The sequence below is a fragment of the Chiloscyllium punctatum genome, chromosome 5, assembly GCF_047496795.1.
Source record: "Chiloscyllium punctatum isolate Juve2018m chromosome 5, sChiPun1.3, whole genome shotgun sequence".
Classification (NCBI taxonomy): Eukaryota; Metazoa; Chordata; class Chondrichthyes; order Orectolobiformes; family Hemiscylliidae; genus Chiloscyllium; species Chiloscyllium punctatum.
The window spans coordinates 1,138,223-1,152,698 of NC_092743.1; the positions used below are offsets into that span (position 1 = coordinate 1,138,223).

Genomic DNA, 14,476 nt, shown 5'->3' on the forward strand with positions numbered 1-14,476 from the left:
GATATAACTGGCTGGGCCCAGTATTTATTGCCCGTCCCTAGTTGCCCCATTGAGAAGGTGGCGGTGAGCTGCCTTCTTCAACCGCTGCAGTCCATGTGCTGTAGCTAGACCCATAATGGAGACACTTGAAAGGAGTAAAGTTTAAGTTAAATAAAACACATAGACTGCTCATGTTTTAGTTGAGTGAATTGAGCAATAAAGAGTGTTTTTATTATTGCTGAAGAACCCTGGTGAGGTTTCATTTATCTTGGGTAGCAGATTGTCAGAGGCAACTGGGGTTTTGGTGGTGTCACTAAATTTGAACAGTTGTGGTGACTCTTGGAATAGTGCGTCCTGATCTCAGTGAAGCTCCATTACAAACAATGCTTTTAAGGAAATTACTGATTAGTTGGCAAGTGGGACTCTGATTGACAAAGATGTCCCCATGGAGAATGCTCAATTGGACAGTCAATGACCAAGATTTGTTTAAATGTTAAACCAGACATGTTCACTCTGATTGGTGAAAGTATTACCCTGAGAAATGAACTGACAAATGATTCTCATCCATGTATATGATTTGAAACAGGCACAGAGCTTGTACATGTTCTTTCTGCCCACAAAGAATATAGCGCCCGAATGCAAGGTCAAAATCCTGCAACTCTGTTCCGAAGGGCACTGATCTGATAACACCCACATTCTTACTCTCCCAGAAAGTAATACATCGGAACAATATCACACATTCTCCAAACCTGTATCGCTCCTGAACTCCGACACCACACCGAGGGTTACATGGCGTCCATGGTGACCATGCTGACCAACCACAGTCCACAGGACAAAGTGAATCATCGCAGGAAATGCGGCCATGGTAACAGATGCTGTCAATGAGGAAATATTCCACCCATTAGCACAGTACAATCCCATGGAACAGACTGTTTTAAAATAACGTCTCAGGTTGAGGGATAGGGATTATTGTGGGATTTAGAGCTAGGATGAAGGTGAGCAATGAAGGTTTGGTGGGGCGGTGGGTCAGCATCACTTGTTCTCATTTCTCCTCACTTTGTGATTGCCAGGGAGACGGGCCTCCACCTGTCTCATGGTGGAGCAGAAATGTAAGCTAATACATTTTAGTCAACAGAATGAGGTGAAACTGTGTAAAATAACACATTCTTTATTCTTAGAGTACAAGTGCGAGGAGGTGATGGTAAACTTGTACAAGACACCTGTTAGACCGCAGCTACAGGATTGTGTGCAGTTCTGGGTGCCACTTTATAGGAGAAATGTAAATGTATAGGAGAGAGTGCAGAAGTGATTTACTCAAATGGATCCAGGGATGCAGATACATTGAAGAAGTTGGGACTGTTTTCCTTGGAGATGTGAAGATTAGTGGGAATCCAGAGGATTGGGAAGCCTTTAAAGACAGCAGAGGGTAACTAAAATAGCAATACAGGAGGAGAGGATGAAATATAAGGGGAAGCTAGCTAATAATTTGAAAGAGTTTTTTAAAGATGGGTAATAGGCAAAATAAAAAACAAGAGTGGACATTGGACCACCGGAAAGGAGGTTGGAGAAGTAGTAATGGGGAACAAAGAAATGCCAGAGGAACAGAATAGATATTTTGCATCAGTTTTCACAGTGGCAGATACCAGCAGAATACCAGAACTTCAGGAGAGTTAGGGGCAGAGGTGAGTGCAGTGGCACTCAGGAGAAGTTGCTGGGGAAGCTGAAAGGTCGGAACGTGGATAAATCACCCAGACCAGATTCACTACACCCTAGGGCTCTGATGGGTTAGCTGAGGAGACTGTAGAGGCATTGGTGTTGATATTTCAGGAATATTGGAGTCAGGGAGAGTCCCAGAGGACTGGAAAATGCCTAATGTAACACCCCTGTTTAAAAAATTACAGAACATAGCAAACTCTAGGCCAGTTAGCCTGACCTCAGCTGTTGGTAAAAGTTTAGAATCCATTAATTAAGGATGAGATTGCAAAACTACTTGAAGTGCATGGCAAAATAGGGAGGAGTCAATACGGTTCATCAAGGACAGGCAATGTTTAGGTTAGATTACCTACAGGATGGAAACAGGCCCTTCGGCCCAACAAGTCCACATTGACTCTCCGAAGAGTAACCCGCCCAGACCCACTCCTATACCCTATATTCACCCCTGACACTATGGGCAATTTAGCATGGCCAATTCACCTAACCTGCACACCTTTGGATTGTGGGAGGAAACTGGAGCACCCAGAGGAACCCACACAGACATGGGGAGAACGTGCAAACTCCACACAGACAGTCCCCGGCGCTGTGAGGCAGAGTGCTAACCACTAAATCACAGTGCCTGACAAATCTGTTAATCTGTATGGATAGAGGATTGGCTGACTGACAGAATGCAGACAGTGAGGATAAACAGGAGAACTATCCATTTGGAGACAGAACTGGCTCAAAGGTAGAAGACAGAGGGTGGTGGTGGAGGGTTGTTTTTCAGACTGGAGGCCTGTGACCAGTGGAGTGCCACAAGGATCGATGCTGGGTCCTCTACTTTTCGTCATTTGCATAAATGATTTGGATGCGAGCATAAGAGGTACAGTTAGTCAGTTTGCAGATGACACCAAAATTGGAGGTGTAGTGGAAAGCGAAGAGGGTTACCTCAAATTACAACAGGATCTGGACCAGATGGGCCAATGGGCTGAGAAGTGGCAGATGGAGTTTAATTCAAATAAATGCGAGGTGCAGCATTTTGGGAAAGAAAATTTTAGCAGGACTTATACACTTAATGGTAAGGTCCTAGGGAGTGTTGCTGAACAAAGTAACCTTGGAGTGCAGGTTCATAGCTCCTTGAAAGTGGAGTCACAGGTAGATAGGATAGTGAAGAAGGCGTTTGGTATGCTTTCCTTTATTGGTCAGAGTATTGAGTACAGGAGTTGGGAGGTCATGTTGCAGCTCTACAGGACATTGGTTAGGCCACTGTTGGAATATTGCGTGCAATTCTGGTCTCCTTCCTATCGGAAAGATGTTGTGAAACTTGAAAGGGTTCAGAAAAGATTTACAAGGATATTGCCAAGGTTGGAGGAGTTGAGCTACAGGGAGAGGCCGAATAGGCTGGGGCTGTTTTCCCTGGAGCGTCGGAGGCTGAGGGGTGACCTTATAGAGGTTTACAAAATTATGAGGGGCATAGATAGGATAAATAGACAAAGTCTTTTCCCTGGGGTCGGGGAGTCCAGAACTAGAGGGCATAGGTTTAGGGTGAGAGGGGAAAGATATAAAAGAGACCTAAGGGGCAACTTTTTCATGCAGAGGGTGGTACGTGTATAGAATGAGCTGCCAGAGGATGTGGTGGTGGCTGGTACAATTGCAACATTTAAGAGGCATTTGGATGGGTATATAAATAGGAAGGGCTTGGAGGGATATGGGCCGGGTGCTGGCAGGTGGGACTAGATTGGGTTAGGATATCTGGTCGGCATGGAAGGATTGGACCAAAGGGTCTGTTTCCATTCTGTACATCTCTATGATTGTATGACTCTAAGCTGGTAATTTGTGGAGTTCTGCCGGGACCAGTGGTGGGCCCATAACTATTCACATTATTATTCTTGACGGAGAAACTGTGGGCAATTTTGGTACGTTTGCAGTCATGCAAAGGTAGATGGAGGGACAGGTAGTGTTGAAGAGGTGAGGAGGCTGCAGAAGGACTTGGACAGGCTAGGCAAGTGGGCAAAGAAGTAACAGATGGAATGCAATGTGGGAAAATATGAGGTTATGGAATTTAGAGCAAGAAGAGGTGTAGACTATTTTCAAAGGGGGGAGAGGTTTCGGAAATCTGAAGCACAAAGGGACTTGGGAATCCTTGTTCAGGGTTGTCTTAAAGTTAACATGCAGGTTCAGTTGACGGTTAGGAAGGCAATGCAATGTTAACATTCATTTCAAGAGGGCTCGAAAACAAGAGCAGTGATGTACTGCTGAGGTTAAATAAAGCTCCGGTCAGACCGCAATATTTTGAGCAGTTTTGTGATCCGTATCTAAGGAAGGATGTGTTGGCCTTGGAGGGATAAAGGGCTTGTCATATGTGGAATGGTTGAGAACTCTGGGTGTGCACTCAATGGAGTTTAGAATGAGAATGGGATCTGGTTGAAACTTAGAGAATACCGAGAGGCCTGGATAGAGTGGATGTGGAGAAGATGTATCCACTAGTTGGGGAGACTAGGAGCAGGTATACAACCTCAGAGCAGAGGTATGACTCTTTTAAACTGAAATAAGGGAGAATTTCTTCAGCTGGATGGTGGTGACTCTGTGGAACTCATTGTCACAGAGGGCTATGGAGGCCAAGACATTGAGTGCCTTTAAGACAAAGACGAATATGTTTTGGATTGGTAAGAGGACCAAGGTTACAGAGAGATTGCAAGAGAATGGTGTTGAGAAACATATCGGCCATCATCGAACGGTGGAGCAGACTTGTTTGGCCAAAAAGACTAATTCTGCTCCAAGATCTCATGGTGTTTTGGTCTGAAGAGAGAAAAAGGCTGAGGGGAAATCTGATAGAAGTGTTGAAAGTGTGAGTGGGCTGGCTAGAGAAGACAGAAAGAAGCTCTTTCAGCTTGTAAAAGCATTGAGAAGCAAAATGCACAGTTTTGGCAGGGTAACTAGGGTCTGGAAAGATGGAGGCTGGTCCAATTCAGGATTTTAAAAGGATATTCGATAGTTATTTAAATGGAACAGGGTTAGACCATAGAACATAACAGTGCAGTAAAGGCCCTTCAGCCCTCAATGTTGCACCGACCTGAGAAACCAATCTGAAACCATCTACTCTACATTATTCCATTATAGAGTCATAGAGATATACAGACCCTTCGCCCTAACTCGTCCATGTCGACCAAATATTCCTCCAAATCCCTCCTATTCATACACCCATCCAGATGCCTTTTCAATGCTGTATTTGTACCAGCCTCCACCACTTCCTCTGGCAGCTCATTCCACACACGTACCACCCACTGCGTGAAAAGGTTGCCCTTAGGTCTCTTTGCATCTTTCCCCTCTCACCCTAAACGTTTACCCTCTAGGTCTGGACTCTCCCACTGCAGAGAAATGATTACTTCCCCATCATAATTTTGTAAACCTCTATAAGGTCACCCCTCAGCCTCCGACACTCCAGGGAAAACAGCCCCAGCCTGTTCAGCCTCTCCCTATAGCTCAAATCCTCCAACCCTGGCAACACCCTTGTAAATCTTTTCTGAACCTTTTCAAGTTTCACATCTTTCCGATAGGAAGACAACCAGAATTACATGCAATATTCCAACAGTGGCCTAACCAATGTCCTGTACAGCTACACCATGACCTCCCAACTCCTGTACTCAATACTCTGACCAATAAAGGAAAGCATACCAAACGCCTTCTTCACTATCCTATCTACCTGTGACTCCACTTTCAAGGAGCTATGAACCTGCACTCCAAGGTCTCTTTGTTCAGCAACACTCCCTAGGACCTTACCATTAAGTGTATAAGTCCTGCTCTGATTTGCCTTTCCAAATGCAGCACCTTGCATTTATTTAAATTAAACTCCATCTGCCACTCCTCAGCCCATTGGCCCATCTGATCAAGACCCCACTATAATCTGAGGTAACCCTCTTCACTGTCCACTACACCTCCAATTTTGGTGTCATCTACAAACTTACTAACTGTATCTCTTATGCTCACATCTAAATGAAAGACGAGCGTCCATTTTGAACAGAGCGGTGAGGAGACAGGGTGGAGAGAAGCGAGGGCTGCCAGGAAGTTTTTAAGTGGGTGAGGTCTAAACCCATTACCCCACACCATCGGGCTTCCCTCCCACCCACCTCCTCTAACCTTACTAAGAGTCTGTGTAAGTTTTCAGGTTTTTTCAATTTTTTTCATTTTCCTCTCTTCCTTGTTTAGTCCTGTGTGGGCTTTCAGAGTAGCGGGATATGGCTGTTCGGGCAGTTGCATGTTTCTCCTGCAGAATGTGGCAGGTGAGAGACATGACACATGTCTCTGTCAACTACATCAGCGGGAAGTGTATCCAACTCCAGCTCCTCGAAAACAGAGTTAGGGAACTGGAGCTGGAGCTGGATGAACTACGGATCATCTGGGAGGCTGAGGGGGAAATTGAGAGGATGTACAGGGAAGTGGTCACTCCCCAGACACAGGGTAAGGACAGCTGGGTTACTGTCAGGGGGAGGAAAGGGAACTGACGGTCAGAGCAGGGATCCCCTGTGGCCGTTCCCCTCAGCAATAAGTATACCGTTTTGGATACTGCTGGTGGGGACAGCCTACCAGGGGAAAGCCATAGTTGTCAGGTCTCTGGCACTGTAGCTCAGAATGGAAGGGGGGAAAATAGAAAAGTGCTAGTGGCAGGGGATTGAATAGTTAGACGGATTGACAGATTTTGTGGTCAGAAACGGGACTCCCGGAAGGTTTGTTGCCTCCCTGGTGCCAGGGTCCGGGATGTCGCCGATCAAGTTTACACGATTCTGAGGGGGGAAGGGGAGCAGCCAGAAATCGTGGAACATATTGGCACCAATGACATAGCCAGGAAAGGGATTGAGGATCTGAAAAGTGACCACAGAGAGTTAGGTTGGAAGCTGAAGAGCAGGACGAGTAGAGTAGTGATCTCAGGTTTGCTACCGGTGCCACGAGATAGTGAGGTGAGGAACAGGCAGCGAATGCAGCTTAACATGTGGCTGTGAGGCTGGTGCAGGAGGGAGGGCTTCAGATACCGAGACCATTGGGATACCTTCTGGGGAAGGTGGGACCTGTACATGAAGGATGGGTTACACCTGAACTGGAGGGGCACAAATGTCCTGGGTGGGAGATTTGCTCGTGTGGTTCGGGAGGGTTTAAATTAGTTTGGCAGGGGGTGGGAACCAGAGCTACACATCTGAGATGGGGGTAGCTGTAGACGGGGCAGTGACAGAATGTAGTGAATCAATTGGGAGGGTTTCTCACGCGATGAAACAAAGGGACCGGTTAAAGTGTGTCTGCTTTAATGCAAGAAGTGTTCAAAATAAGAGTGACAAACTTAGAGCATGGATCAGTACTTGGGGCTACGATGTTGTGGCCATAACGGAGACGGGGGTTTCACAGGGGCAGGAATGGTTTCTCGATGTTCCAGGGTTTAGAACATTTAAAAAGAACAGGGAGGGTGGAAAAAGAGGAGGGGGTGTAGCATTGTGAATCAGAGAGTGCATCACGGCGACAGAAATGAAGGTTGTTGAGGAAGGTTTGTCTACTGAGTCAGTATGGGTGGGAATTAGGAACAGCAAGGGGACAGCCACCTCATTGGGGGTTTTCTACAGACCACCTAATAGCAGTGGGGAGTTTGAAGAACTCAAAGGCTGACAGATTTTGGAAAAATGTAGATGTAGCAGGGTTGTTGTTATGGGTGATTTCAACTTTCCCAATATCGACTGGAACCTCCTTAGTGCAGATGGTTTGGATGGAACCTTTTTTTGTCAGGTGTGTTCAGGAGGGTTTCCTTACTCAGTATGTAGACAGACCAACGAGGGGAGAGGCCATTCTGGATTTGGTGCTCTGCAATGAGACAGGACAAGTGTCAGATCTCACAGTGGGAGAGCACTTTGGGGACAGTGATCACAACTGCCTCACATTTAGCATAGCCTTGGAGAGGGTAAGGAGCAGTGACCAAAGGAAGATATTTAATTGGGGAAAAGGAAATTATGACGCCATCAGACAGGAGTTGGGAAGTACAGACTGGGAGCAATTGCCCACAGAAAGGGCACAGCAGACATGTGGAGACTGTTTAAGAAGCAGTTGTTGTGAGTGATGCACAAATTTGTTCCTCTGAGACAGGTAAGAAGGGGTAAGATTAAGAAACCTTGGATGACGAGAACAGAGGAACTTCTCGTCAAAAGGAAGAAGGCAGTTTACGCAAGGTGGAAGAAGCAAAGATCTAGCACAGCTTTAGAGGATTACAGGCTTGCTAGAAAGGTGCTCAGAAATGAACTGAGGAGAGCCAGGAGGGGGTACGAGAAAGGCTTGGCAGGAAGGATTAGGGAGAACCCAAAGGCATTTTACTCATACGTGAAGAATAAGAGAATGATCAGGGAGAAGGTAGGGCTGATCAGGGATAGCGTAGGGAACTTGTGCGTGGAGTCTGAGCAGATAGGGGAAGGCCTAAATGAGTATTTTGCTTCGGTTTTCAATGAGGAAAGGGACTTTGTTGTGAATGAGAACTTTGAGGAGCTGGGATACAGTCTTGACCAGATCAAGATTGATGAGGTTGATGTGCTGGAAATTTTGTCAAACATTCAGATTGCTAAGTCCGCGGGGCCAGACCAGATTTATCCTAGGTTGCTCTGGAAAGCGAGAAAGGAGGTTGCTAAGCCGCTGGCAAAGATCTTTACTTCCTCACTCTCCACGGGAGTTGTATCGGAGGATTGGAAGGAGATGAATGATGTTCCTCTTTTCAAGAAGGGGAATAGGGAAATTCCTGGCAATTACAGACCAGTCAGTCTTACGTCTGTGGTCAGCAAAGTTTTGGAAAGAATTCTGAGGGATAGGATTTATGACTATTTGGAAAATCATAGTGTGATTAAAGGCAGTCAACATGGCTTTGAGAGGGGCAGGTCATGCCTCACAAATCTTATTGAGTTCTTTGAGGAGGTATCAAGACAGGTCGATGACAGTCAAGCAGTGGATGTGATGTATATGGATTTTAGCAAGACATTTGATAAGGTTACCCACGGTAGACTCATTCATGAAGTCAGTAAGTATGGGATATAGGGAGATTTGGCTATCTGGATTCAGAATTGGCTGGCTGACAGAAGGCAGAGTGTGGTTGTAGATGGAAAGTATTCTGCCTCGAGGTCAGTGTTGAGTGGGGTAGCAAAGGGTTCTGTTCTTGGGCCTCTGCTCTTTGTAGTTTTTATAAATGACTTGGATGAGGAGGTTGAGGGGTGGGTTAGTAAATTTGCAGATGACACAAAGGTTGGAGGTGTCATCGATGGTATAGAGGGCTACTGCAGGCTGCAGTGCGACATAGACAGGATGCAGAGCTGGGCTGAGAAATGGCAGATGGAGTTCAACCTGGATAAATGCAAAGTGATGCATTTTGGAAGATCAAACTCGAATGCTGAATATAGGATTAAAGACAGGATTCTTGGCAGTGTGGAGGAACAGACGGATCTGGGTGTGCAAGTACATAGATCCCTCAAAGTTGCCACCCCAGTAGATAGGGTTGTTAAGAAAGCTGATGGCATTTTGGCTTTCATTAACAGGGGATCGAGTTTAAGAGCCGTGAGGTTTTGCTGCAGCTCTACAAGTCCCTGGTGAGACCACACTTGGAATATTGTGTCCAGTTCTGGTTGCTCTACTATAGGAAAGATACAGAGGTTGGAGAGAGTGCAAAGAAGGTTTACCAGGATGCTGCCTGGACTGGAGGGCTTGTCTTATGAAGCAGTGGTGATGGAAGTGACTGCTGGACATGCAAATGGACAGCAGTAAATTGAGGGTAGCATCGGTTAGGTTATTTTATTTTAGATTAGGATTGAACCTTGGCACAACATCATGGGCTGAAGGGCCTGTTCTGTGCTGTACTTTTCTATGTTGTATGTTCTAAATCATTTATATTACTGGAAGATGCAAGATTATGACAATGCGTTAGGATTTTCAGTCAGAGATTCATGATGGGCTGAATGGCCACGATAACATTTCTGTGATTTTGATTAACCTTTCTGCAAATGGAAACAGGACCTTTGTAGGGCCCTCCTGATTGTAAACACCTCAATGATCTCTGCTCCCAGTGTTATAAAGACCAGTCCTGGATCTGATAATAATCCCTGTGCAACACCACTCATTAAAAAAACACCAGTTCACCAGGACACACTGCATCCAAGGCAAACAACCCTCAGTGTCTATTGGTGGGTTGGTTGTGCTGTTGAGAAAATGGCTGTAATTGCAGGAATGGTTACCAGTTGCTGCAGTTGGTCATGGTGATGAGTTGTCCAGGTTGGTAAATCTTGTTCCTCCAATGACAGCGACACTCAGTGATATTCACACAACCTTGGTCTTGAAGGAAAAGACCTTTGGGACAACGGCAGCCTAGAACAAAGCAAACATTGCCATGGGATTGAAACATTGCTTTCATTCTGTTCGCATTGCCTTGAATGTTGAGTCACCGGTCGATAGGATAGTGAAGGTTGGTCAGAGTATTGAGTACAGGAGTTGGGAGGTCATGTTGTGGCTGTACAGGACATTGGTTAGGCCACTTTTGGAATATTGTGTGTAATTCTGGTCTCCCTCCAATCGGAAAGATGTTGTGAAACTTGAAAGGGTTCAAAAAAGATTTACAGGATGTTGCCAGGGTTGGAGGATCTGAGCTATAGGGAGAGGCTGAACAGGCTGGGGCTGTTTTCCCTGGAGCGTCGGAGGTTGAGGGGTGACCTTATAGAGGTTTATAAAATTATGAGGGGCATGGATAGGAAAGATAGACAAGGTCTTTTCCCTGGGGTGGGGGAGTCCAGAACTAGAGGGTGGTATTGGGGTTGGGGGGGGGGGGGGCGGAGGTGGGGTGGGGTGCGGGGGATAGGCATTGGGTTGGGGTTCTGGAGGTTTGGTTTCCGGAGGGTTATCAGTGTCAGGGAAATCGGTGTCTGGGGGCGTTTTGGTGTCGGGGGATGGTGTGGAGGGCAGTGTCTGGGATAGGGGAGGATTGGTTACAGGGTCATTGTCTGGGGTGTGGGGTGAGGGGGGTCGATGTCAGGTTGGGGGGGTCAGTATTGAGATGGGAGACCAGTGCTGGGAGTGGGGTGTCAGTGTCTGGAGCGGGAGGGTTGGTGTCAGGAGGTGAGGTGTGTGATGGGGGGTGGTGGGTTTGGGGAGGGTCGGTGTCTGTGGGGGGGTCAGTGATGGGGGGGTCAGTGATGGGGGGAGTCGGTGTCTGTGGGGTGTCAGTGATGGGGTGGTTGGTGTCTGTGGGGTGTCAGTGATGGGGGGGTTGGTGTCTGTGGAGGGGAGTCGGTGTCTGTTGGGGGGGTTGGTGGTGGGGGGTTGGTGTCTGTGAGGGGGTCAGTGTCGGGATGAAGCTATTATTCGGGGATCACAGTCTGAGTCATACCTTCCAGGCATGTCCGGTTACAGCCTGTCCCTGAGCTCAGCTCCTGACACGAGGCTGGACAGGGATCATGGAAGAGAGCATCACATCCATCAGTTGGTACATAGACCATCCCAGGATCACAGTCTGAGGGAGGAAGGGAAACAGATGAGAAAACATTGTAAAACTGTGGAGGGAGAGTCCCCTTACCCAGTGATAACTCAACATTCCATATTTGATATTTCATTATCTATCTATGTCACATTTGTAACCAACTTTCTGTCAATGTGAGAGAATGGAATAGCCTATGAGAATCATCAAGGTCTTGACTCTCAAGAAAGATTTATCATGCACCATCCTACCCCATTAGAAAGAATAATTAACAAATCCCCCAGATGGTGCTGGGTCATCGGGCAACAGTCATCTGACACTGAGTAGCTGTGCATGGCATTGGCCAAAAAGACTTTGACAGATGATTATCATCACATTGTTAGGCAGCTCCCAAAATAAGGGGCAAGAAGATCCAGGGAGATGAGCCACACTGGGTTGGACGGTGGTGGCAGGGCGGGGGGTTTGGGGATTGGGGTTGCCCTTCATCAGTCCGAGGGAAGAACAAAGGCTGTTGGAACAAAGACCACAACAAAAGGACTTAGGACTGGAATATGGGAGCAATGGCGCCTTCACTTTCCCATTCTATAGAATGGCTTCGGGATTGGTAAAGTATTCTGACCTGTCCCAGTCTATATTTCATTTCTTATCCTGATGCACAACATTGAAACAGCTGCTTTTCTACAAACTATCAGGAAATTGCCTCTGTTAGGTAACTGTGATCACCAAATCCCTAAAATTACCCTGCTGTGGACACAGTGGGTCAGTAACAGTTCAGGAGGTAGGCGGTGACTGGAGGGCAGTGCTGATTAATGCCAGTGAACTCCATTGAACCACAGAAATGATATCGGACAGAAAGGACCATTCAGCTCATCTTGTCAATGCCAGCCCAAAGACACCCAGATGCCCTTGCTCATCAACTCACCTGTGGTGCCCTCACAGAGCTGACGGTTACAGGACTCTGTTTCCACGGCGATGCCCGGACATGACTGGCCTTCGTTCTTTGGCGGTGGATTCACACAGTCCCGGTGACGGGATCGAACTCCACCGCTACACTCTGCATCACAGGCTGACCAATCACTCCACTCTGACCATTGACCATTGACTGTCAAAGAGACACATTGGCTTAGAGTCTCATTCTATCTCTGAAGTCCCCAGGATGACCACAGAGAACAACGCGCACACACCCAGGAGGTCTTACATTGTCAAATCTAAATTCAATAAAAAGCTGGAATTAAGAGTCTAATGAAACAGAGAATCCATTGTTGGAAAAACCTATCTGGTTCATTAATGTCCTTTAGGGACAGAAGCTACCATCTTTCCTCGGTCTGGATTACACGTGACTCCAGACCCACAGTGATGTGGTTGATTCTTACCTTTTTTTAACAATTAGGGATAGGTAATAAATGTATATCCAGGACCCGAACCACTCACTGGGTGAAAACATTACTCCTCATGTCTCTATTGCAATTTTTTCCAATTACCTTAAATCTTGTGTCCTCTGAAATATGATTCATTCACCAATAGATTTCTCCCTATCCACCGTGTCCGGACCTCTCAGGATTTTGAAAACCCTCCCAGCTTTCTGTTCTTCACAGAGAACACTCCTAACTCCTCCAATCTATCTCCCTTTGAACTGACTGCACCCCACACTCTCAGATCCAACACTGACATTGTAATTAAGCCAAGGGGCTTAATGCTGTCTGGCAAACTGAGCACAACATTGCAGAAGCTGACCGCCAGCTTTCAGATACCTCCCCCTATCTCCCTGGACCATGACCCTACCATTGACCATCAGGCCACTGTGTCATGATGTCACCAGTCTCTTCACATCTGGATCTCCCCCCTCCCCAGTCCCCACTTTTACAGCTTCCCAGTTCATTGTCCCCCAACCCCACATAGCGTGCTTCATCCTTCTTCCCAAAACCTACAAGAAGACCTATCCGGGCAGACCCATTGTTTCTGCCTGCTCCTGCCCCACAGAACTCATCTCTTCCTACCTCAACTCGATTATTCTTTCTGTGTTCTCTCCCTTTCCATTTACATCTGTGATTTTCTGGCTATTTAAGTAAGTTTCTGGATTTCTAGTTTGGGGGCTCCAGCCTCCTACTCTTTCCCATGGATATATAATCCCTTTACAGGTCTATCCCCCATCAGGATGGTCTCAGGGCTGTCTCCGTCTTCCTGGAAAAAATGGTTTCTCTAATCTATGCCCCGGCCTGAAGCACCTCATCCCTGGAACCTCATACACCTCACAAACACTCACTCTGACAATAGACAATAGACAATAGACAATAGGTGCAGGAGTAGGCCATTCTGCCCTTCGAGCCTGCACCACCATTCAATATGATCATGGCTGATCATCCTTAATCAGTATCCTTTTCCTGCCTTATCTCCCTAACCCTTGATTCCACTATCTTTGAGAGCTCTATCCAACTCTTTCTTAAATAAATCCAGAGACTGGGCCTCCACTGCCCTCTGGGGCAGAGCATTCCACACAGCCACCACTCTCTGGGTGAAGAAGTTTCTCCTCATCTCTGTCCTAAATGGTCTACCCCGTATTTTTAAGCTGTGTCCTCTGGTTCGGCACTCACCCATCAGCGGAAACATGTTTCCTGCCTCCAGAGTGCCCAATCCTTTCATAATCTTATATGTCTCAATCAGATCCCCTCTCAGTCTTCGAAACTCAAGGGTATACAAGCCCAGTCGCTCCAGTCTTTCAGCTTAAGGTAGTCCTGCCATTCCAGGAATTGACCTTGTGAACCTACGCTGCACTCCCTCAATAGCCAGACTGTCTTTCCTCAAATTTAGAGACCAGAACTGCACACAATATTCCAGGTGCGGTCTCACCAGGGCCCTGTACAGCTGCAGAAGAACCTCTTTTTTTCTATACTCAATCGCTCTTGTTATGAAGGCCAGCATGCTATTAGCCTTTTTCACTACCTGCTGTACCTGCATGCTTACCTTCATTGACTGGTGTACAAGAACACCCAGATCTCTTTGTACTGCCCCTTTACCTAAATTGATTCCATTTAAGTAGTAATCTGCCTTCCTGTTCTTGCCACCAAAGTGGATAACCATACATTTATCCACATTAACCTGCATCTGCCATGCATCTGACCACTCATCCTAACCTGTCCAGGTCACCCTGTAATATCCTAACATCCTCCTCACATTTCACCCTGCCACCCAGCTTAGTATCATCAGCAAATTTGCTAATGTTATTACTAATACCATCTTCTATATCATTAATATATATTGTAAAAAGCTGCGGTCCCAGCACTGATCCCTGCGGTACCCCACTGGTCACTGCCTGCCATTCTGAAATGGAGCCGT

General features: G+C 46.7%; 1 protein-coding gene across 1 annotated transcript in view; it reads right to left on the reverse strand.

Moving 5' to 3' along the window:
- LOC140476820 (SCO-spondin-like) overlaps positions 1-14,476 on the reverse strand; it is a 354,974-nt gene that overhangs the window by 281,366 nt on the left and 59,132 nt on the right. Inside the window, exons 12-15 of the mRNA XM_072569613.1 lie at positions 12,066-12,245; positions 11,057-11,179; positions 9,912-10,041; positions 729-854 (exon numbers count right to left, since the gene is read on the reverse strand). Coding sequence (XP_072425714.1) covers positions 729-854; positions 9,912-10,041; positions 11,057-11,179; positions 12,066-12,245 — 559 coding nt within the window. The remainder of the gene's footprint in view (positions 1-728; positions 855-9,911; positions 10,042-11,056; positions 11,180-12,065; positions 12,246-14,476) is intronic.